This window comes from Nycticebus coucang, chromosome 11 (genome assembly GCF_027406575.1).
Source record: "Nycticebus coucang isolate mNycCou1 chromosome 11, mNycCou1.pri, whole genome shotgun sequence".
NCBI lineage: Eukaryota > Metazoa > Chordata > Mammalia > Primates > Lorisidae > Nycticebus > Nycticebus coucang.
In genome coordinates this window covers 120,849,178-120,873,375 of record NC_069790.1, presented here as the reverse complement: position 1 = coordinate 120,873,375, position 24,198 = coordinate 120,849,178, and the positions used below count along the sequence as shown (strand labels likewise).

Sequence of the window (24,198 nt, the reverse complement as noted above, 5' to 3'; positions counted from 1 at the left end):
CTCAGGTTCCCATGGGTCTTGTGAGTGGAAAAACTAGAAGGGGCTGGCTATTGTGGACTTCAGCATTGTGATGTCCAAGTGGGGAGTGGCTCCTGTTCTGTACAACATAAGCAGTAAAGATTGTTCATGGCTGTGTTGCATCTGGGCCAGTAATCTCCCCCACTGCTGGCAGCAGAGGGCCAACACCTCCTTCTCAGAGATGAAGAGCCCAGGTCTGGCTGGAACCATGTTTTTAGTCAAGTGGACTGTGTAAGACTCCTTGCAAAGAATAACAGCCCCCTACACATTTGCACAGGTTAAAACACAAACTTGTCATTTCATAAGCGTAATTGGCATGAGCTGGGTTAGGCATCTTGGTATCTCTCATAATATTTGGCACAGTCTCTTGTGGTTAATCTTTAATAATAAATATTTGAATGATTAAGCTTTCAGATACTCCTGAGAGAGGGAAGGGGAATCTAGAATTCGCCTAAAGAACACAAAGTGGGTAGCAGTAGGCCCTGGAACGCCAGTGCTGGGAGGGGCCTTCCCGATATAGACAGACCCAGGCCAGGGGGAAGCAGGCCTAGAGCGAGACACTGCACTCATTGCTGATGGAATAAGGTGAATCTTTGCAACCTCTGGACAGATGCGGGAAGGCACCTTGTGAGGGGAGGGAGAGGTGGCTGGTCCCGGTCAGGTCGAACCGAGCACAGCAGCCCGTCTAGGTGTCTGGGACAGGAGGGTCGAACGCCCAGGGCACTGCGCCCCGAAGCTGCCGCTCCTGCAAGGAAAAGCTCTGGGTTCGTATGCGGCTGGTCACTTCCTGGGTGCGCAGCGTGAGCCCGAAAATGTCCTCGTGGTAGCGTTGCTGGTCCTGCCAGGAAAGAGTTCACCGGATCAGAACCAAGTGTGAGACCCCAGCGGGAACCTGACGCGCGTCGCGCCTGAGCCCCACATCTGTCCCCACCCGGTCCTAGCTTGGCCCTGGCCTCGCCCCTCCACACCCGCAGCACGCCGATTACGTCGCCGGCCTCTTCCAGCTCCATGTCACCCTCGGTCGCCAGGATTCTCTGCACTGTCTGCAGGACGCTGGTTGCCATGGTGACGTCGCCGCAGACGAACATGTGGCCCCGCTCCAGGCACAGCACGCGGTACACCTCCGCTGCCAGCTCGGTCCTCAGGAGGTCCTGCACATATGTCTGCGGGCAGGCGGGGTTGGGGCGGGCCAGGTTGGCCTAGGTGCTCTGGGGCTGGGTGTGGAAAGGCCTGGAGGGGTGGAGCCAAGCCGGGGGCGAGCCTTTGGGGCGGAGGTGGACCGGCCCAGAAGGGACTGCGAGCAGGAGCTCGGGCCGAGTTGGGCGGGTGGCCGAGTGCTAGTGTGTGAAGGCAGGGGATGTGAGCTGGGGCTGTGGCAGGGCGTCCCTCTGGAAAGCGCAAACGTCCTTCCCTTTCTTCCTGTCTTCACATTACCCCCGCGCCCTCAGAGTCCCGCACCTTGGGGCTATCGGGTTCCCGGGAGAAGGCAGTGAGTACGCAGCCAAACACCCCATGCTGCTGGGCGTCCTGCACCTCATCGTGGTAGAGATGGTCGAGTTGGGAACATCGGCAGCCGAACACCAAGGTCATGGGGGCGGGCTGCAGCCCTGCGGGCAACAACGCTGTGGCTTGGGAAGGCCCCTCCCCTGGGGCGGAGCGCAAGCGGGAAGGCCACCCTAACCCAGGCTGACATGTTGGGTTGAAGCAACCACTATTTTGGCTGTTTGGGCTCTAGGAGAGTGCAGGGTGCTTTCACAGAGATCCTGCCACATCCCTGATTTACGGAGAAGGAAACAGCTCATAGAGAGTGGTGACTATCCTGGGCCGCATGGCCCTTGGCGGGGCTGCCCATAACGCAGGACTTCTGGCTCAGAATCTGTGCTGTTTGCATTGTGTGACACTTCAGCCCCCTTCCCTGTTTCATCATCATGTTCTTCCACACTTTCAACTTTTTGGCACCCCACTCCCAACCTGAAAACTTAGTATCTTACTTAGGTCTTAGACACACCTAGGTGAAGTCTGGCGCTATGCTGAATACACCAGGGGCATTTCTTTGTCTTTTGAGTCTCAGCCCCATCCCTTCCAAAGTTCCATTTCTTCTGTTTTTAATCCACTAGACACCTACTATGTGTCAGCCCAAGGAAGCCAAACAGGGCCCAGCCAGCCCTTGCTTCTGGTCTCTCCCCTCCGTCTAATTATAATCCCCCACTTCCAGCCTCTTACCTTCTCTTTCCTACCCGCTTCATGCCTTCCAGCCCACCCTTTTGTCCCTAGATTGTGTGACTCCTTCCTACCCTCCCCAGGCTCCCTCATACCCTTAGACCCCAGCCTCACCTTTGCTCTCAATGTCATGTAGCCGCTCCTGCCAGAATCCCCGGAAGGGGGCGATTCCAGTGCCTGGGCCCACCAGGATGCAGGGTAAGCTGGGATCAGGTGGCAGGTGGAAGGACGGAGCCCTAAGCAGAGAGACCCTTGGTCAGGTCCTTTCCCTTCCCTGCTGTCCTGTTCCTAATAGCCCAAGTTCCACTGACAAATTAGTTGTTGCTTGTAAAGTCCCTAGATGTGTTGATTAAAGGAACTCTGCTTGCAGGTAGAAACTTATATAGTTCAATTTGGATTGAAGAATACTTAGGGATTTAGAAAATATGGGGAAGAGAAGGACAGATTTTGGTTCCTAACAGATAGTGTTTATTTTAAATAAATAGCTTTATGTGGTACAGTGTCTCATTTGCTGGAGCTCAGGAATTGGAGACCAGACTGAGAAAGAAGGAGACCCTGTCTCTACTAAAAATAGCTGGCTGGGCAATGTGGTGGGCACCTGTAGTCCCAGCTACTTGGGAGGCTGAGACAAGAGGATTGCTTGAGCCCAAGTTTGAGGTTGCTGTGACCTATGAGGCCCATGACATTCTACCTAGAGCAACAGAGTCAAACCCTGTCTCAAAAATAAATAAATAAATAAATGCCTTAACCCAGTATTTGGTTTGTATTCAGTAGATTGGAATAGCTTATTTATAAATTAGCTTCCTGGGTGCGTTTGGGTCCCTGAGCCTAGCTCATGGCATCCTGGGAACTCTTCTCAGTCCTACTGAAACTTTTGGCTCCTGACTGTTGAAGAGGGCATGACTTCTGAACACAGCACAAGGGAAGGGGATCTTGAGCTCCCTCACCTTCTTTGAGTCCTTATAGACACTGTGGCCAAAGGTGGTCTTTGTCCTAACCAGTCCTCACTGGATTGGGTGAGGACTAGATGCCATGCCTTCCAATATTACACTGAGGCCATGGACACAGAAGTACAGAAGCTATACTTTCAAAAAGCAACAGGGCCAGCAGATCTAATCCCATTTCTGTCTCTGGGAGCTGTGGTTTCAGGAAAGGACCTGGAGTCCAAATTAGCAAGAGGTCCAGAGCTTAGTCAAAGTTCTGAAGTGACCTAACTTAATGACACCCCACACTTGGTGTGGTCCTTTCTGTTTTCAGTAACACTATTTACCAAAGCAACCACCCTGCCCCTGTGCTACCCTCCACTGTGTCCCCATCTGGTGCCAGCCATCCATGTGGCACTTTCCCCACCCCTACTTGAACAGACCCTACCCACTATGTTCACTCACCCCCTAATGAAGCAGGGCACAGGGTCTCCAGCCTTGAGCTGGCTCAGCCAAGTGGAGCAGACGCCATAGTGCAGGGGGCCCAGCCCATCTAGGGGATGGGAGGAGAGGCTGGTGAGGGGCCTGTGAGGGGCTGGCCTGGCTCTGCTGTGGCCAGCCTGCCCCCATTCCCAGCCTCACCCTGGGTCCTGTAGGCCAGCACAGCTACAGTGAGGTGGATCTCTCCTGGGTAGATGCTGGGTGCTGAGCTGACGGAGTAGTACCGGGGCTGGAGCAGAGGCAGCTGAGTGAGGAGCAGGGGCGCAGGCAGGGCCACCGATGGGAACTGTTCCAGCACCTCTAGCAGTGTGGGACAGCGGAACCACTTCCACTCCTCGTAGCGTCGGGGGTCCTGGCAGAGCATGATATAGTGGGCTTGGAGACCCCTAGCCCTTCCTGGCAACTTCCCTTCTTGACCCCTCACTAGCTGAGCTTTCTTTAGGGTTTCTCCCTCCTCAGTTAAGGCCAACAAAGGTTTCATTGTGTGTCAGCCAGGAGAAAGCCTAGGGAGCCCCTTGCATGGAGGCTTCCTACCATGGGGATCCCCTCTGCTCAACCTGCCTCTCCAGCCCTTGCTGCCCACTGGGGTGGCCCCAACCTGGCTCAGGGCCTCCAGCTCCTGCTGTTCACTGGGCTCTTCAGCCAGGGTGCTGAGCAGGCGAAGGAGTTGAGAGCTGGGTGGGGAGGTGATGTCCAGGAAGAAGGTGAGAGCCTGGCGCAGCGTGCACGGGGGCAGCCGGGGGTCCCGCACCCAGCCGGGGGGAGGGCCACCTGCGGGTGGTGCATAGGGAGCTCTCAGCAAAGGGCCTGGTGGGAACTGTACTGTCTGGGCTGATGTTTGCTTTTGGGGTTCTGACTATGCCCCGTGATGTTTTGTTAGAGAACCTGTCCTTGATGGTAGTGTGGGTCTGTCTAGGCAGTCTCAGTGTGTTTGTCTAGGCTCCTGTGTCCCTAACCACCCTGCTTATTTAAACCCCAGGTACTGATGTGGCAGGAGACAGACCCAAAGTCTGTTGCAGAGCAGGCTGTACTGCAGGGTGTGGGGAGCTGTTGGGAGGAGTCTGGGGGAGGAGGGGTGGCCTTTGGAGGGTGTGCAGGGGGCAGCTTCTCAGAAAAGACCTCTGTCCTGAGGATGGTCCAGCAATAAGGCCAGCCTGGTGTGCTGACTGTGAGGGAGGTGGCAGCCCTACCAGTCCTGAGCCAGAAGAGCCTGGGGCCAAGGGGTGGGGCCCTCTTATTGTGGTGCCCTAGACTGTGCCCCTCACCAGGGCTGCCCTTCTCCAGCTGTTCCACTGCCACTGGTTCAGTAGGTGCTGGCGGGTCCTCCACACGGCTCAGTAGCGCCTCCACGAGGCCAGGCCGGTTGGGTGGACAGATGCCTATGTGGTCCCCTGGCTGGTACTGCAGCCCCTCCTGGCCACTGGTGTCCAGGCGCACCAGGATTGTGGCTCGGCTGGGGGTGGGGAGAGGGGGCAGTTACATGAGGTCAGAGAGGGGTGGGGGCAGGGAGAACATGGGTGGAGGAGGACACAGGGTCTGGGACAGGGGGCAGGGTGGGTGGGGTATGCCATCTTCCTCACGTGGACTTGCTGCTTTGCAGGTTTTCCACCGAGAGGACTGAAGCCTGGGACATCTTGCGCCTGTGCACGTGGGTCAGACCTGGAGTGAGGAGGGCAGAGAGCCTGAGCCTGAGCCAGGGAGCAGGGCCTGGCCTCTGAGTGAGTTAGTCATGGGGCCCTGAAGTCCCTAGAGAGCCAGTGGGGCCGGGGTTAGGTCAGGTTCGCACCTGGCAGTAACTGCAGGCCCTCGGCCTGGGCACTCAGCCGGTACCTCTGGCGCTTCCAGCTCCGTTTGGGGCTGAATATGTCTCGTGCGGCAGCCTTGGCATCCTCTCCAACACAGAAAGTCTCACAGGAGGCCTGAGGGATAGGGGTAGTGAGGACTGAGGAACTCTGCCACCTAAGAATGGCCCTAGTGAAGGGCCTGCTTCCCCGCCCAGAGGAGTGGGTATGGCATGGGCAGTGGAGCTGGGCCTTCTGGATCCCTCTTATTTCTGGGTGGCCAGCAGCTCCAGTGGAGAGAGGTGACAGCACCATTTCTTCTAGCCCATTTCATGGTGTGGCGCTGGGCCCAGGGACCCTGCTTGTGCTCCTCTGCACATACTGGCTGATCTGCAGCACTTATCTGGTGTTAATCCTGTGTCCCAGGAGCACAGTGCTTGCCACGTGGAGCTCAGTGAAGGTGTCTGTATGACTAGACCTGCATTCTGACTCCTGTACTTAGATTTTACATGTCTCAGTTTCCCCATCTTTACACCTCATTGGATTATGGTGAAGACTAAATGAGCTACTAAATGAGCTATCCAAAGCCCTCATTGTAGTGGATGTAGATAGTATGTGCTCCTGGAGAGGGACACAGATTTCGGGTGGCAGAGGGGGGCGTACAGGGCAGGACCTTTGGGAGGACGCATGTCCTATCTGGTTCTGGTCAGACACTCATCCAGCAAATTGCTTGGACAGTCCCAAGCTTGGAATTGAGGGCTCCCCTGTGATTGGTTGAGCCCCATATCGCCAGGTCCTGGTAATCTTTCTCCTGTGGTGTGTGCAAAGTCTTGTATCTCTTCCTTCCTTCCTCGGCCCCCTCCCTTCCTTCCTATCCCAGCTGCTACCACCCTGGTTAAATCACAGTCTTCCTGCCTCGAGTCTTGAGATGCTCTTATTGATCCCACACCCCTATGGTAGTATTCCTGAAACTCTATGTTGCAGCCTCATCCCACTCCAAAACTTGCAGTGGTTCCTTTTGTATAAATTCTTTGCCTTATTTTCTGTTCCCTTCTTCCTAGCCAGGGCCTATAAGTTTTTTCATCTTGACCTCTGCAGCAAACCTCTGCCACATGGCCCTCCCTGTGCCCCACCTCTTAGGACACCCTCTTCCTCCAAGTCAGGCCAAACTCCTGAGCTCTGGACTGGAGCTGGGAGCAGCACTGGGGAGAATATGCCCCTGTCAGCTCCAGCCATGATCCGATCCCTAGATGGGCAGTGTTGACCGCCACCCCTCTGGAAGCCCAGACTTGAAAAGTCACAGGCCCTGGGAATCACCTCCCTGTGTTTCCCTGCCCCAGTACACCCTGGCCTCTGACTTCCTGTACTTCTGTGTTGGCCTCAGAAGGCCTTCAGTCCGAGTGTCCATCTGGAACCTCTCTCCACCCGCCCATCTGGGGTCGGGGGCCCTGTCCTGTACCCCCTCCCTCAGTGCACCTGCTCCCGGGGCCCCACCCGAACGCACCAGGCATCTCTTCTGCTTGGCTTCTCTTCTGCTTGGTGAGGCATTTCCCATTGTCAGTGGGCTCATGTCACCTGCTACTTGGGACTGACCCAAAGTGCCGGCTGTGCAGTGGTGAAGTGAGGATGGATTTTGGAAAGAACAGGAAGGGACCAAAGAACCAAACAGGATCAGGGCAGCAGGGAGGCTTCTAGCCTTGACATTGCAGGCCTCAGAAGGAAAGGCTCTGGAATAGTCTCAGGTTGGAGCGAGGCAGAATGGGGGCTGGGGGCAGCCTCACCTGGAAGGCTGCCTGGGCCCAGCCACGGAAGGCCTCTTCCTGGCCACACAGCTCATCACCCTGGCCCAGCGGCAGCAGGCGTTCCCCGCCCAGCTCCTCCAGTCGTGTGTCCACCGCACGAGCAAAGGCACAGAAGTGGGGGTATGCTCGGGAACCCAGCCCGAACACACAGAACCTGGGGTGCAGGGGCCTGTCACCACAGACCCCATCCTGGTGCTATTTGCCTGGCAGCTTGCCCACCCTGTGACCTCTTCTGTGATGCCCCGACCTGAGGGTGTCCAGACCTGAGGGTGCCCAGGGCCCCTGCACTGTCTGTGTTACTGGACTCCTTCCTCCTCCGCCGCCAAGAGGACACCAGTGGGTCTGAGCAGGAGACACTGTTGAAGCGGATTTTGTAACTCCTGGCAAGAAAGGACAAAGACAAGTGTGTCAAAGGGAACTGAAGACACAATCCAGGGTCTGCCCACCCCGGAACAGCTTTAGGGCCTTGACCTCTGGGGTGGGAAAGGCCCTGGCCTCTGGAGAGCTGCCTTCCCTCCCTCTCTGAAGGAGACCTCAGGACTATCTCTATCTCAGAGTCCTTGACCCTGGGAATGGGCAAGTGCTGAGGGAGCGAGGGAGGGCATCCTTGGGCTACATGGTATCTTCTGTTGGGAAAATGACTTGCATTACAGGGGAACCTTCCTTGTGTGTCCTCCTCCCACTCACTTGTGCTGTTCCGGCCTCGGGGAGCTGTTGTAGGGGCCCGACATCTCCATCAGGGCCGCGGCAAAGCTCTGGCAGGAGAAGAGTTTGCATCAGGGTTATTTTTGTTTGATTTCAAAGCCTGTTTCTGAACTTTATACAAAGTGAACCTTGCTGGGCACGGTGGCTCACGCCTGTAATCCCAGCACAGTGGGAGGCTGAGGCAGGAGAATTGCTTGAGCTCAGGAGTTCCAGACTTGTCTGAGCAAGAGTGAGACCCCAGTTCATTAAAAAAAAAAAAGAAAGAAAAACCCAGTTGGGCACCCCGGAGAGCATCTATAATCCCAACGGGAGGCTGGAGTCTGAGTACGTAGTGAGCTATGACGCCATTGCACTCTGCCCAGGGCATAGGGTGGGACTCTGTCTCAACAACAACAACAACACAACACCCCCAGGAAATAAAAAGAAAAAAATAACAAGGAAACAAAAATAAAAAATAAAAAAAATTTAAAAATCACAAACAAACAAGCAAACAAACAAAAACCAAAGTGAATCCTGCGGTACAGAATGCATTCGTTTGTGTCTGGCTTTTTTCATTCTTCATATTTTTTGAGGTTCTTCTGTATTGTGTGTGGTTATAATTTGTTCATACTTATTGCTATATTGAATTTGAATATACCACACTTTATTTATCCCATTTATCATTGACAGTCATTTGAACTGTTTCCAGCATGGGGTATTATGAACAAATCTGCTATAGATATTTTTGTTCACATCTTTAGTGAGTATGCTCCCATTTTCTGTAAGGTGTATTCCTAGAATTGTTCCATTAAAAAAAAATCTGGAGTAAAAACAACATACATGGAAATGCACAGATCTTAAGGGTGCAGTTCAATCCATTTGGCTGTTTGTCAATTTTATGAAAAAAGAAAGTTATATATGTACTCCATGACCTAATAATTCCATTCCTAGGTATTTATCTAAGAGAAATAAAAACATAAGCTCAGGGCGGCACCTGTGGCTCAGTCGGTAGGGCGCCGGCCCCATATACCGAGGGTGGCGGGTTCAAACCCGGCCCCGGCCAAACTGCAACCAAAAAATAGCTGGGCGTTGTGGCGGGCGCCTGTAGTCCCAGCTACTCGGGAGGCTGAGGCAAGAGAATCGCCTAAGCCCAGGAGTTGGAGGTTCCTGTGAGCTGTGTGATGCCACAGCACTCTACTGAGGGCCATAAAGTGAGACTCTGTCTCTACAAAAAAAAAAAAACATAAGCTCATAAAAGCCTGGTACAAGAATGTTCATAATAGCTGTATTCATAATGGCCTCAAACTGGAAACAGCCCAAGTGTCCATCAACTGAATGGACAAACAAGCTGGGGACATTCATACTGTGAACACTACTCAGCAGTAGAAAGGAGTGAAATAATGCAGCAAGGTGGATGTGTCTCAAACAGACTATGGGAAAGACTCCATGACACTGCGTGGTTCCATTTAGATTACTTTCTTTTTCTTTTTTTTTTTTTTGGCCGGGGCTAGGTTTGAACCCGCCACCTTTGGCATATGGGACCGGTGCTCTACCCCTTTGAGCCACAGGCACCGCCCGCATTTAGATTACTTTCTACAGCAGGTGCCACTCATCTGTGGTATCAGAGGCCATGCTGGGAGACAGACCCAGTGGGAAGGGGATTCACTTGGAGGAATTGATGAAACAACATTCTAGAGAGATAGGAATGTTCATTGCTTGTTAGGTTGTAAGTCATCTGGGTATATATGCTACATATAGGCTTTAATTACTACTGCTAGTTTTGTTCCAAAGGTAGATCAGAATGAGGGTTGAAATGGGGGTGGGGAGAGGGACAGGACAGAGGGAGCCTGCCTGAGGGTACAAGGGGGTGTTAGTGCTAATAAGGCAGTTAGCTCCAGAAACTGGAGCAGATAAAAAGGAACGAAATGAATCGAGCCTGGGGCAGTCCAGAGACACCAGGCATTCATGGAGGTGCTGTATTGTTTTGTTTCTTTTAAAATTTGTTGAGAAAGTGAAGTTGTTCAATCTACATTGGCATCTAAACGGTGCTTTTTTCTTTGTTAAGAAGAGAAGAAATGGTGTGGTGGTGGTGGTGGTGCACCTGTAGTCCCAGCTTCCCAGCTACTAGGGAGGGTCTCAAAAAAAAAAAAAAAAAAAAGCAAAAGCTGGCACAGCATATTCAGTGGAGTGAAGTATCTCTGTTTTCTCATTCACCAATGCCTGCCTGAGAGCATTAACCTCTCTTTGGCCAGCCAGAAGGTGCCTTCCACATATAAAGATGTGCATTTGAGACACAGTGAAGCAGGTATGTATTGCGGGGAACGGCCACAGGGGTGGGCCAATGGCTTTAGGGTCTCAGTCCCCAGTACCATGTCCACCTTCCCACTCTGGGTGCTCTCTCGGCATCTCCACTTTCCATCCTGGGGTGTGTGTGTGTGTCCTGCCTTCTACCCAGTCACTCCACTCTGAATCTTTCCTCATTCCCAGTGGCCCCCTCTCCTAGAAGGCCTCACCTCTCCATTTTCTGGGGGATCCCCATTCCCAAACGTGCTGGTCACCACCAACACCAGTGTCTCGTGCTCCAGGGACACCACATCATACTCATCCATGCACAGGACCTGTGAGCAGGGAGAAGACAGATGTCTCATGGACTTTTGGCTCCCTGCAGCCCTGTCCTCACACTGGGGCTCCCTGCAGACCAATATTCAGGCCCAACTTGATCCTTGAATCCCTGTGGTCCTGGGTTCCTCATGAGCCCTGACTTGTGACCCTCTCCTGTTCAACAGGACACCTCTGAAGATGCTGACAGAGCCCCCTCTCTCCATCTCTCTGCCCTTCTGGGCTCAGCCCTACCCGGGGGTCGAAAGCCTTCCGGAAGAGTCTCCCCAGCTGCTGCGCGAAGCTCTGGGCCCGTCCAGTCTCAGAGCCGTACAGGATTGTGGCCTTCACTCGCTTTGCCATCACTGTGCCCATGAGTGAGGCAGAGATCTTCACCGCGCTGCAGGGAGGGACGGGTGAGGGTATCCCGGGGATGCGGAGGTGGGGCCTTTCCAGGCAGGGGTCTGAACCCCATTGGAACAAGGTCTTGGGGTACTGAATGGTGGTCCCAGACCACTGATGGGGCTGGGTGTCCCCAGGGCATGGGTGAGGGAGGGCAGGACTCCAAGGGTACCCACTTGGCCACTTCCTTAAAGGTCTTCTTCCTGGCGATGCCAGTGCCCTTGGCTGCACTCCCCTTCCAGGGGTCTGGCTGCAAAGAAGGGGTGTGGGAGGTGAATAGAGAATATAAAGATTAGGGGTGGCACCTGTGACTCAAGGAGTAGGGTGCTGGCCCCATATACCGGGGGCGGCGGGTTCAAACCCGGCCCCGGCCAAAACTGCAAGAAAAAAAAAAAAAGAATATAAAGATTAGAGCTCCCTAGGGTCTGCTTAGTTAGAGCTGGGCCCAGGTGGGGAAGAGCCAGTTGGCACTCATACCTGGTAGCGGAAGGCAGGGGACAGGAAGTAGTTGACCATCTCCTGATGGAAGACAGGAGTGAGGCTGCCTGAGATGGGAGGCACAATCCAGGCCCAGTCAGCAGGGCAACCCCCCCTGGCTTTCTGCTCATTTTCCAGGTGCTTCATGAAGGAGGCTGTGGCAGCATGGTGGTCCACGATGGTCACTTTGGCTAGCTTGGGTGGGAAGGGAAGGGAAGAAGCTGGGCTCAGATGAGGCCCACAAAGGGCAGCCATTCTATGCTGCCAATTCTGTCACCCCAAACCACACTGTACCCTGGGCCACTCCCAATCTAACTTATTCTATGTCCCCTTACACCACAATCACCCCAAATTGCAGCCTACATGGCCATGCTCCGAGCTCAATACACAACAGCAGCTTTAATTAACTGTATGCCTTGGCCCCCAAACCAAAATATCCTAAACTTTTTTAAAAAAATGAACTAAAGAGCTTTATTGACATCCCAGCACATTCAAGAATAAATTTAAGAACATTACGGCTGAAAGAGAATGGCATGTTTATAGTCTTATGCACTATTTTTGTTTGAAAAAAATGTAAAACAAAGAAATCCTATTAAGTAACTTGGAGGAGCATTGAAAAAAGTACATCTATTTACAGATTAAGAAAAAAACCTCTGGTTTCACCTATACAGCCACAATGTGCCTCTATGATGAGACAAGCCCTTAAAACGCATGGAATTTTTTTTTTTTTTATTGTTGGGGATTCATTGAGGGTACAATAAGCCAGGTTACACTGATTGCATTTGTTAGGTAAAGTCCCTCTTGCAATCATGTCTTGCCCCCAGAAGGTGTGGCACACACCAAGGCCCCGCCCTCCTCCCTCCTTCCCTCTCTCTGCTTTTCCTCCCCACCCCCCTGGAATTTTTTTTTTTTTTTTTTGTAGAGACAGAGTCTCACTTTATGGCCCTCAATAGAGTGCCGTGGCCTCACACAGCTCACAGCAACCTCCAACTCCTGGGCTTAAGCGATTCTCTTGCCTCAGCCTCCCGAGTAGCTGGAACTACAGGCGCCCGCCACAACGCCCGGCTATTTTTTGGTTGCAGTTCGGCCGGGGGCTGGGTTTGAACCCGCCACCCTCGGTATATGGGGCCGGCGCCTTACTGAATGAGCCACAGGCGCCACCCACCCTTGGAATTTTTTTTAAACAACATTAAATATCCTAAACTTTTGAGACCTCAAGAAGCACTCAGCAGGCAGGTACTAACTAGTCTATAACAAACTATAACTCCCAGCATGCTTTGTACCCCCATACGTAGCACACCCTGGATCCTCGTATTAGAATTTCCAGAATCCAGTGGATCCCACAAACTACAGTACCCACATGACCCAGGAATTAGAATTACTGAGCATGCCCTATTCACCGAAGTTCCCAGTGCATGTACCTGGAATAGCATGTTCTGTGTCCCAGAACTACAGGCCTAGGGTGCCCCATGGTACCTGGGCTGGGGAACATCTCCCAGCTGTCCCATCTGCCTGGGTTCTAAGTGCCTTCTTCTCTTCTATGCCCACGTCACTTCCAAGTCCCTTTCCCTCCTGGCCAGTCTGGGCCTATTCACCTGGTAACTGTGCAGCACAGCCACGTTAATTTCCACCGCTGCCTTGTCTTTCCACAAGGATGAGGTTGTCCGGGTATCCAGGTCCATGCAGACAGCCACATCCTGGGACAGAGAAGTGTGTGTGGCATTGGCAGGGACAGAGACGATTGGGAGCAGATGGAGAAAATCTCTTTCTCAAACTTGTGGGTAGAAGGAGTCAGGTGGGTGCTTGGCTGGGAGGTCTGACTGCCTAGTGGGCTAGGTGAGATTTTGCCTGCAAAGGCACCTCAGAGCAGAGAGGCACTTTGGGCCAGTCACTTCTCAGCCTTACACCTTAATTTCTCATGTCTAAAATGGGGCTTTGGCCAGGTATGATGACTTCTGCCTGCAATCCCAGGACTTTGCAAGGCTGAGGTGGGGGGGCACAGGGCTGGGGCCCTCAGAGATTGAGACCAGTCTGGGCAATAGCAAGACCTTGTCTCTATGAAAAAACAAATATTACCTGGGCATAGTGGTACATATCTACAGTCCTAGCTACTTGGGAGGGTGAGCCAGGAAGATTACTTTTGCCCAGGAGTTTGAGGCCACTGCACTTCAGCCAGGGGGACAGAGTAGAACTCTGTCTCAAAAAAATAAAAAATATAAAAACCTTACATTGAGTCAAGATCTCCTTTGAGAATCTACTGAAAGTTATAGAGTTATGGATCCTCTACCTGGAAAAATAACTCTGTATTCACACAAAGTCTCTCTCTCTCACACACGCACACCCTTTTGCCCCAACCTTCGTGGTTCCAGAGCCTCATCTCAGTTTCAGTTAGGAGACAGTCCTGGCCCCGCCAATGCTCAGACTCTCCCCATGGATGGCATTCTGCAGATCCGGGGGAGGGTCGGACTCCAGCCCTGGGCACTGCAGCCACGGGCCCCTCCCCTGCTGCCCCTCACCTCTAGGATGTTGTAGCGGTGAGGGTCACACAGGTTGCGCATGCCAATCTCAGTGCTCATGTACCAGCCACTGAAGGGGGCTGCAGGGAACTCCAGGCCCCCAATTTCCAGCAGCATGTTAGACACCGCCGGGAGAGCATACCAGCGCAGGTCCAGGGCCGAGAACCACTCCAGCCTGGGGGTGTCAGGGTGTTGGATCAGTGAAGGGGGGGGCTTCACCAGCACCCACTCCTGAAGCCCTTCCTTGGGGTGCTTGGGACATGCCTCTCCACCCAATCCAGTCAGCCCCTGTTGTACTCACGTGGGGTGCTCCAGGGGCACCTCAAGGACCAGATCGGGGGGCAGAGTGAAGAGTTCTGGGGGCTCATCTGGGGCCTGCAGTAGCAGGGGCAGCACGTCGAAGCGGCCGTTTCCTGGGGCCCAGCCGTGCTGGATGCAGAGCTGTGGGGAGCGGGCTAAGGTGGGTCTGAGGGCCCCACCCTATGCCCTCCTCAGTGACTCCCTCCATCAGCTGCCTCCCATCACTCATGGAGGGGACCCTTCCTTCTGGATTCTTCACCTCAATGAGGGAGCCCCTCTTCCTGCTCACAAAGTCCTCTTTGGCTGAATCCCTGTGCCTCATCCCTCTGGCTTCCCCTTCCTCTGCCTCCAAGGCCACCCTATGGGTGGCTCTTGGTGCCCACCTCGGTGATCTCCACATTGGCTGGGTCACCCCGCACAGAGCCATCCTGCTGCCTGTAGCCTGCATAGCGAATCAGCTGGCTGTTCCAGATCCGGAAGTCCCGGCGGCCGGGGCAGCGCTGCGGGAACACTGTGATGGCTGAGCTGGTGTGGGCAGAGAGCTGATCAGAGCCCCACCTTCACTGCTACAGGAGCGGGGAAGGTTGGGGACACTCACCGAAGGTTGCCCCGGTTGGTGGCATACTTGATGTGATTGCAGATGAAGGTGAACATTTCCTGGGCAGACCTACAATCTCGGGCATCGAACACCTATGCCAGCCACGGCAGGGGGGAGGAAGGAGGAGAGATGGATCTCAAGGACCAGCTCACAGGGGTTACAACAGGAGGAAGGGCCTGGGGAGTCACTTTCTGACTGTGGGCCGGTTCTTTCTCCTGGGGGCACCCTGCACACCCAGCCCTGCCATGCTGGCTCCTCATCTCCCTCCTAGGCCTAGCAGCCCCCTCCATTCCCACAGGAGCTGACTCTGTACCACAAGCAGAGGGACTGGGTCACTGCCAAACTGATGCTTGGGGAAGGCAGATAACCCTGTCAGCCATCTGACCATCCTTAAACACAATGATGACAGGAAGGGGGTGGCTGCACTAGTGGCCTCCCCCTATGACCCTGCCAATCCTGACATTCTGATGCTAGGAGGAGCCACCTGGCCTGACTGAGGGGAAGCCTCAAGAGGGGTCTGGGAGGTCCCATTCCTGCTTAGGGGAAGAAGAAACTTTGTTGGTGATGGGTAAGGGTGGCTGTGACTGGCCTGGGACCAAGGCAGGGACAGCTGAGAGTGGAGTCCTTTATGGAAGTGCAGATGGGTTCAAAGCTAAGTTGAAGCTTTGAGCAACTTAAAGGGTTAGGCAAGTGTCAGACAGAATCATTCTGATTTCATTGGAGACTCCTTTGGGATTTACTGGGCATGTGACTTTATTCCAAATTCTTTGGTGGCCAGTTACAGCTAAGGAGGCCAAGGTCACAGATCCAGTTCAGCTGTGGGGCACTGTGTTTCTCCTAGTCACAAGCTATTCCAGCAAGCTGGGCCAACCCTGAGTGTGTGAGGAAGAGTGTGGGGCTGAGGTAGGGTCTGGGAGGGAGCTGTAGGGAGGGCACCAGGAGGGCCTGGCTCAGAGGGCCAGCTGTTCTTTCCTACTGCAGCCAAGGCATGGCTGTAGGGCTTACTGGCCAGGTGTCAGCTGCTAGGCTGAGTCTCCGGGAGTTCTGAAGGTAGGACCAGTCTCCTTTCCTTTCTTGTCTTTAAGGGAACAGGCAGGGGTTTCCTCACTGCTCTGGACCCTTGGGAAGCCTCAAGAATGGCCCCACCCGCCTTCCCTTTTGCTAGCTGGCCACACCTGCAGCTTCCCCCACTGGATCCGGCCCACACAGCGGGGGGCATTGCGCCATGCCTGCTTGGCCCCGAACACTAGTTCACTCTCCCGAAGCTGATAGGTGCCTGTGGCCGCCACCTCAGCTTCCACCTCTTGGAGCCGCTGCTGGTGGGCCTGGGAGCCACTCCTGGAAAGGAGAAGGGAGGGAAGAGGATGAGCAGGAAACTGTGTAGGGCACAGAGGGCTGGGGACACTGAGCTTGGGCCGGTTATGGTGTCAGGCCTTAGGAAGGGACTGGACCAAGGTGATTATGAGGTTTCCAGAGCCTCAGTGGGACAAGGAGGGCTACAAGTGTCTCACCGCTTGATGGAGCCAAAGTACTGGTTGATGAAGGCCCTGGCCTGACTCAGTAGCTGCTCAGGGGCTGCAGGACCTGAAGAGGGCCCACTCTGCAGCTTCCGTGGAAATACGAGGGAGCCCAGGCAGCGTCTTGGGGTGCAGGGCCCATCCTGGGTTGGGAGAGCAGGGCACTCAAACTTCAGGAGCAGGGCAGGGGACAGGAGTGGGGGCAGCAGGAAGGAGGGGCCATAGAAGTGTGGGTGGGGCCAAGGGTGAGGTTGGAAACGGGGGTGGAGTGGGGGGTTTGAAGGGCAGAACTTGAACCAGGATTGGGGGTTACCAAAGTCCCTGAACTCCTCTGGTTCTTCTCTTTTTGGAGAAGTCCTCAACTCTTTTAGGAGACAAGGGGCCAATTCAGAGCAGGGTGGAACTTCCCTCTCCATTTCATCTGAGGTCCCTCCTCAGTACCCTAACTCTGGAGAGGTGGTAGAGACCTGGTGGGGTCTGGCCTCACCTGTTGTGCCTGGACGCTGAGGGTGTCGTAGGCGATGCTCCCCACCTCCCAGTTCTTCACTCGAGGGAACTTGGGTCCTTCTGGGGGCTGAGTTAGTGGGGGGCTGTTGGGAGCCAGGGATGGGGTCATGAGGGAGGCCTTACAGATGGAGCCAGAGGCCCCCCTACGGCACCAATAATGTCACTGATTTGTTGTTCGCCTGCTGCATGCATGCTTTATGAGCTTTTCTCTGTCAGCCCTCCCAGCAACCTGGGAGGAAGGCAAATGTCTATGTCCCCTTTACAGAGGAGGAACCCAAGGCTCAGAAAAGCCAGGCAGTAGGCCAGAGGGTGTACGTTACAGGCACAGCTTGCAGTTTGATGCCTGAGTGCTCAGTCTGGTCCCAGCTGGGTTATCCCAGTGCTCAGCTCTTGGGTCCTGAGGCTGGTCCACAGCCCATCTAGTCCCACCTCACCTCTTTTGGAGGTGGGGTGTACAGGTCCCTTGAGGTTGTCATGAAGCCTACCTACCTTGTGGGGGACAGACCTGGTGCCAGAGCTGAGTGGAGCCCCAGCAGGGATTCCTCATCCCGATTTTCCTCCCCATGTGCCCCTCCTGACAGCAGCCCCTATGTGAAGGGAAGCCTTGGAGGCCTTATCATTTCCTCCCAGAGCCGCCAGCGGTGGGAGGAAGGGAGGAACTCAGCCTCCCCCAGCCCTTTACCGCAGAGCCGTCTGTTGCCCTAGCGCCATGCCACCTGGCCTGATACCCGACTGGGCCTCAGGGTCCTTCCTCTCTCCTGGCCCCTCTGCCCCAGAGAAGACTCTTTTGGGGACTGAGGTCGAAAGTTCCAGTGGGGTTGACATCCCGTGGGGTGGAGGTAAGGGTGGGGGGGCAAGGACCTAGCAACTCTTCTCTACCACCTACCCCCAAGGGCCTGAGTCTCCTGACCCAACCCTCCTCCCTTCCACAAGGCCCCACTTCCTCTCTCTCATAACCACCACGCCCAGTTGCTTACTTCTCTGGTTAAATAACCATCACCAGTGTTTTTTAAAGGCTTGCCATGAGCTAGACGTGAACAGCCCCATGGGGCAAGTACTGCTATAGTCCTGTCTTATATGAATCAAAGGCTCAGAGAGGTTAAGTAACTTGCTCAAAGTCAAACAGCTGTTGGTGGCAGAGTAGCATGCAAGCCCTGCCCTGATTCTGTAGCCGGTACCCTTACTTCTACCTTCACCTGCTTCCCATTGGCCCTGATGCTGGTCTCTTTTTCTGATCCCCCGCCCCACCAACTATCCTATTCTATGTACACCAAGAGACCATTAGTGTTGCTGACCTTGCCTTCCCAGCTGGGCTACAGGTCTGACGCCACCCTCCTGCCCACCTGCTCCTAGTGCAGGGCCCTCACCTGTGTTCTGATGCTGGTGGGGGTAGGGACGCTGGGGCCTGGCTGGGCTCAGGTGCTGGGGTGGCTGGGCCCTGCTTGCCGCACAGCCCGAGGCCTAGCCCCAGACCCAGGCCACAGGGTGGCCCAGGTTCCTGGGCCACACTCTTCAAGTTGCCCATGTCGCTGAGCGTCAACTCTGCTGCTTGCCAGTGCAGAGCTCTGGCCTTTTCCTTAGGAAGCAGGGGGAGGGTGGGGGGCAGTGGGAGGGGGCTCTCTGGTGTTGGCCCTTGCCCCGCCCCGTTCCATACACAATGGGACAGGAACAAGGCTGGCTGGGAGGCTCTGTAGCCTCGGCTCCATGCCCGTGGCCTGGAGGGTGGGGGGCCGGACGCCTGTGTTCCGCTGTGAAGACTGGGGCTGATAAGTGGGAATCCAGGTGTCTAGCAGAGCCCTGGGGCTGGAGCACAGGAGCCCAAGTGAGGGGGAATGGCAGGTGGAGACACCAGAGGGTCAGGAAGGGTCTTCTGTGATGTCACACCAAAAGGGGGGCCTTTGGCCTCACCCCTGCCAGCCTTTCTCTGAAAGGCTGGGAGGAAAGTAAGCAGCAGCAGGGTGATGGGATCCCACAACCTCAATGACCACAGGGAACCTCCAGGATCACCTGAGTTCTCCTTCACCAACCTCTTTACATCTAAGTACCCCTGGACCCTGACTTTGAGATCTTTTAAGTTCTTGGGGATACATGTATGGGCCCAGCAGGAATGCAGTGACTTTTTGTCCTTGAGTCTGGCATTAGGGTATCCCTTCTTCTCCCAGCCCCAATTTCCTGGAACCCCCAACCCCCATGACTCAAGTGGGGGACACAAAAGGGCAGGAAGCTGCCATCCAGGGCCCCCACCCTGTCATCCAGTGACGCACACTTCCCTGGGCAAGCAGGTCAGCAGAGAGAGAGAGGCAACCGCAGCCTGGGCAGGGCCAGACTCCTGGGGGAGATCTTGGAGTCCTGGCCAGTGTGTGGAGGCAAGGCAAACTACAGTTCCCAGAATGCAGATGGGAGGCACCAGTACTCCTCAGGCTCCTCAGGCAGGAGGGCATGCTGGGTGTTGTAGTTCTGTGCCATCGGGTGCTGGAGAAAGGTCCCTGGCTGGGCATCTGGGTCTACAGCCCTGGGGTCCGAGACCTCAGAGACTGAGAGAAACTGTGAGAAAGAAACGGAAGCTGAGAGACTGGGAGAGGCAGAGATTGGGAGAGGCAGACAGGCAGACAAACAAACGTGGATTTGTGTTGGCTGGACTCCTGTGAAAAGCAGTGGAGGATAAGACCAGGGTGGGCCTAGGTTGGGGGCAGGCAAGAGGACCAGCCGGAAGGAACGGGCTGTGCTAAGAGCTCTGGGGTCACGCCAGGAGGTGGGGGCTGCCCATTTTGGAGGGTGGAGGGGACGGGGCCTCATGGACAGAGAGAAACCTGCTCCAGACGCCATGTACTCTGCTGCCTCTGGCTCCGGAGGAGGGAGACCCGGTGGTTTGATGCTGTGCTCAGCTCAGGCCTTCTCCCAGGCCCTGAGCCTGTGGCCCTGTCCCAGCCTACTGCCTCATCTTCCCAGTGAGGATGATGGATGAGATCCAGCTCCCTGCCCCTTCTAGACATTCTTGACATGCTGGTGGGAAGGACAGACCCCAAGTCTGGCTACTATATTCAGCCATTCCCTAAAATGTGCATGGTTGACAGGTTCCAGGTTCCCATTAGTGGAGTTGTGCCTGATGTCCTTAGGGTCAAGGTGACAACTAGCCTCAGATGCTGATGTCCTCATGACTTCTTGCTTGCACCACTGGCTGTGGCCTGTCTCTGTTCTCTCCTGACCCCAGGGTCACCCTTTCCCATCTAGACTACATGCTGCTGACAGATTCCTTTCAAAATCAGGGCTTACCTCATGCTTTGGCCCTACCTAAAACCTTCAGCCAAGGCCAAGGCCAAAACCACGCTGACACATTGTCCTGGCCTTCGATTTCCCCAGCACACTGCTCACCCTCTGTTCTAGACAAACTGGCTTTCTCATTGATTCTCATGGACCCTGCCTCTGACCTTTGCTGTGCTCTCCTCCACAAAGGAAATCTCTTACCCCTTCCTCTGGCTAAGCAGTGGCAGCTCTGGGGGTGTCCTGCCAGATCTCTGTCCTAGAGAGCAGGAAGTGCAGTGGCTGACAGCTTCCAGTTTTGATGCTTGCAAATCTGCCCAGCATTCAATCCAAGGGCATGTGCTTGCCTGGTGACTTCACACAGCCCCAGGACATATGCGGGCTCAGCATTCGTGCCCAACTGGCCTCCTCCAGTGGCATCTCTATGCTGGTGTCACCTGCAGGGTTAGCTGAGACTCAGCTCTCTCTGTCTGATGGCTTCCTACCCAATCCCCCTTCGCCCCTCCTTCCACATGTGTCTGGCCTGCATCATGGTTTGGATCCTTGCCCTGTTCACCCCTGTTCCTTCTCCCCATTATCTTTCTTAGACATCACCTCCTGTAATTCTCTTGTATTTCTAACTCCTTCTTAGAGGTCTCTTCCTCTGGGTGGCTCTTTGTCACTCTGTATCCCAGGCCCTGGGACCATTCCTTCCTCTCATTCCTCTGTTCTGTGTGTGAGTTGTCCCCCCCACCCCCTGTGAACCTATATCTCTGGAAAACACAGATTGGTTCCTCCTGTTTGGGACCCCCATGCTGGGTCTGAGCCCCTGCACTGAGTAGGTGCTTCATAAACATTGGCTTGCTTGTTTGCAAGTGTGTGCAGCCATCCCAGGGACCAGTGTCTGTGTTTTAGAGGCAGTGAAGAGGGGCCACTGAGAAGGTCTGGCTGAGACTGGATAGGTCTGGGCAGGCAAAGAGAAGGGTCAGTCTAGGTCAGCGGTTCTCAACCTGTGGGTCGTGACCCCTTGGTAACAATGAAAATACATCCTGCATATCAGATATTTATATGACAATTCATAACAGTAGCAAAATTACACTTATGAAGTAACAATGAAAATAATTTTATGGTTGGGGGTCACCACAACATGAGGAACTGTATTAAAGGGTTGTGGCATTAGGAGGCATTAGGAAGATTAAGAGTCTAGGTGAAGGGAACAGGTCCAAGAGAGAGCACTCTCTGGCCAAAAGGGAGGATGGAGTATAGTCAGCACTGAAAGCTGTGGGCCAGGACAGGATCTGGGGCAGAGGACATTGTGGGGTTTTAAGAAAAGGAAGAGAAAAAAGTCAAATAGAAAAAGTCAGAAGTAGAAGCTTTCTGGACGGGGGTTTCCTTCCTCCCCTTTCCTGGGGTTGTGGCCAACATTACCTGCACGTCCTGACTTTCAGTAAGGTGCTCTGGGTAGAGCAGTAATGTCCTGATAGCTGTTGATTCCTGTACTTGTGGGGCAGACCTTTCCTCCCTCTCCCCAGGTCTCTGGCTGGCTCTGGCCCCATTCCATGCCAGCACCCCTGCTGAATTGATCACATTTACGCCTCTTAGTGGCTGACTGCTCATATGGGCAACTTCATTTTAAAGAGTGATTTCTGAAAAAAATATAATTTTTACGGTTTCAGGTTTAAAGCTCTACTGAAAGGGAATAAATTTTAAATCACAAGATCTCAAGCTCATGGGGCTTTAGTTATAATCTGGTTGGGAGCCCAGCTCCTCTGTCCCTGACAGCAGCTGTGTTTCTGCCCCTGGTAGGTTGGTCCAGACTTGAGCCTTCATTGACCCTTATTAGCAGGGGGGCAGCCTTTGTCCCTGGAGTGGGCCAGGCCTCTGTTCCCTCCTAAACACTGAGAAAACAGCACACTTTGCTCCTGCCTTCCCTCTTAGACCAGAGCACTGTGCAGAGCCGGATAGGGGGATGCCCTGACCTTGGGGCCCTGTGCAAGGAAGGGAAGGCCCTGGGCCTGGATGTGTGTGCAGGGACTGGGGGTGGTGGTGGCAGGGGTGGTGGGTGACGGGAGCGGAAGTCCCTGACTCTTTATAGACCAACCCGGGGTTGTTCAGTGTGAGCTGGAAGTGCCCCACCCTCAGCACTATGAGCAGCTTCCTTCCTGCCTGCTGGCAAGGCTGGGTGGGGAGCAGCGGGGAACTGAGGGAAGGGAGGTGGGAGAGGTGAGAATAGGGGAGGGCAGCAGCTCTGTCGGCTAGGGAGGTCTTCTCTTCAGGATGTAACTCATGCTGTGCATCAGGAGGCCGGCAGAGAGTGGAAAGCCTTGCTCAGTTTCCAGATTGCAGAGTTGGGGCTGGGCATGGTGGGAGGGCTTTGGTCAGGGTCATGGGTTGTTGAGGGCTTCAAGCCCAGGGAAGGGGCTTTCTGTCCCAAAGGGACTCCCTTGGCCCTATGCGTCACCTAGCAGCCCTAGCCCTTCTTGAGATGGCCACATGGGAGCAGCAGAGAGCTGAAGAGAAGAGATTTGAGCAAAGTTCTGGGATCAGACATCAATGACAGAGGAGGTGCAGGCAACCAGCTAAAGGACAGTGGAGTGTGCCTCTGAGCCTAGACTGCGTGGTGGACCCACAGAAGTGGCTCATTTGCATAAGCTTTAAGCTCTGGATAGTGACCCTGTAAGCAGCCCAACACCAGAGGGGCAGGGGAGCCTCCCCAGGGGCCAACCCTTCTGCCCCTCTCTGCTCCCTATATAAACTGACCATATGAGTTGTGGTGAGGTGCAGGCAGCTCTTGAAGTTGGAGAGTCAGGGAGAGGGTGACTGGAGATGCCTGCCCTGTCATCCTGCAGGCAGGCTCCTGAGGACAGAGCCAGAGAGCAGCCTGACCTCCTCTGGAGAGTCTTCTGCTGCCCGCCCACAGACTGCTAGGAAAATCATGTGGCTGAGAGGCCTTTGGAAATGCTAAGACCTTGTCCTGGCAGTGCCGGGTGACTGTCAGCCTTTGGAGGCTTCTGGAAATTTAGACCAACTTTCTGAGGGAAATTCAGGGTTTATATTCTCCCTTCCAAACCATTGCTCTGCATGGGTGTGTGTGTGTATATGTGTGTGTGTGTGAGAGAGAGAGAGAGAAAAGCAGAGAGAGACAGAGTCAATTTACTCTGGCTGACAAAACAAAACACCATAGGCTGGGTGGAAATCTAAAATCAAGGCATTGGCAGATTCCCTGTCTGATAAGGTCTCAAGTCCTGCTTCACACTTCGTGCCTCCCTGCTGTGTCCTTACATCGTGGGACAGGTGAGGGATTTTTCTGGGGTCCCTTTTACATACTATAAGAGCACTAACCCCATTCATGAGGGCTCTGCTCTTATGACCTAATCCCCTCCCAAAGGCTCCACCTCCTAATACCATCACTTTGGGGTTAAGATCTCAACATACAAATTTTGTGGGAACCCAAACATTCTGTCTATAGCGATATGTCTGTGTGTGAATGTGCATATGAGTGTGAGTGTACACATGTACACGTGGGTAGTGCGTCCTGGGGCTCCCTCACTGACCTGCCTCCTCATCTGGTCCCTGTCCCTCCAAAACTAATTTGAGCCAAGAATATCAGTGTGGCTGTGACTGTTTTAACATTTGTGGGGACTTGAAATTTCCCTTCATTCCTGGGATCCAGAGTGAAAATGAAGAGTTTCTAGAGTCAGGCTGAGGTCTCCTGAATGCTGACCCCTGGGGCCCCATGCCAGGCTGTGGGGCCTTACATAGAAAGCAGTGCTATCTGCCAGTGCAAGACTGTAAGGTGACCTCAGACTCAAGCAGACAGCTGTCAGGGTCAGTCTGACGGGCCTTCCCCCTCCCCCTCTCCTCCTTTATCCCTCTCCTCTCCTTCAATCCCTCAGCTGGCCCAGTTTCCTGGTGTGGTTGCTGTGGTGCTAGGTCTCTTGGGAACCAGGGCTTTGAGCATCAAGTGTGCCTAGCATGGAAATTCCATAGCAACCATCTAGGGGATTAGCTGGGCAGAATCCTCTAACCCCTGCCTCTCAAGTGCCCGAGGAGGGGCCAGTCCCTCTCTTCAAATCAGGGTGAGAGGGGCAGCCTTTAGATTACCTTAGTGATC

General features: G+C 54.3%; 2 protein-coding genes across 5 annotated transcripts in view; one reads left to right on the top strand and one right to left on the bottom strand.

Moving 5' to 3' along the window:
• Window positions 1-694: 694 nt before the first annotated feature.
• On the bottom strand, window positions 695-18,397 carry NOS3 (nitric oxide synthase 3). 4 transcript variants are annotated; one of them, XM_053608357.1, is made up of 26 exons: window positions 18,212-18,397; window positions 16,825-16,927; window positions 16,332-16,480; window positions 15,996-16,158; window positions 14,821-14,912; window positions 14,606-14,747; window positions 14,224-14,363; window positions 13,923-14,097; window positions 13,002-13,103; window positions 11,407-11,601; window positions 11,106-11,179; window positions 10,783-10,927; window positions 10,443-10,547; window positions 7,933-8,000; window positions 7,509-7,625; window positions 7,225-7,399; window positions 5,449-5,581; window positions 5,243-5,321; window positions 4,928-5,115; window positions 4,261-4,433; window positions 3,804-4,014; window positions 3,627-3,714; window positions 2,353-2,474; window positions 1,477-1,625; window positions 987-1,181; window positions 695-856 (listed from the first exon to the last, which is right to left on the bottom strand). In XM_053608357.1, the coding sequence occupies exons 1-26, from the start codon at window positions 18,367-18,369 to the stop codon at window positions 704-706; spliced, it is 3,594 nt and encodes a 1,197-aa protein (XP_053464332.1). In that variant the 5' UTR covers window positions 18,370-18,397; the 3' UTR covers window positions 695-703. The 4 variants fall into 4 exon arrangements, 3 of the variants coding, with proteins under 3 accessions (XP_053464332.1, XP_053464333.1, XP_053464334.1); XM_053608358.1 differs by having other exon boundaries at window positions 1,005-1,181; XM_053608359.1 differs by lacking the exons at window positions 695-856; window positions 987-1,181; window positions 1,477-1,625; window positions 2,353-2,474; window positions 3,627-3,714 and having other exon boundaries at window positions 3,880-4,014; window positions 4,261-4,336.
• The window catches only part of KCNH2 (potassium voltage-gated channel subfamily H member 2), a 49,556-nt gene continuing 41,210 nt past the window's right edge, over window positions 15,853-24,198 (top strand). Inside the window, exon 1 of the mRNA XM_053608365.1 lies at window positions 15,853-15,870. The gene's annotated coding sequence lies outside the window, so the exon portion shown is untranslated. The remainder of the gene's footprint in view (window positions 15,871-24,198) is intronic.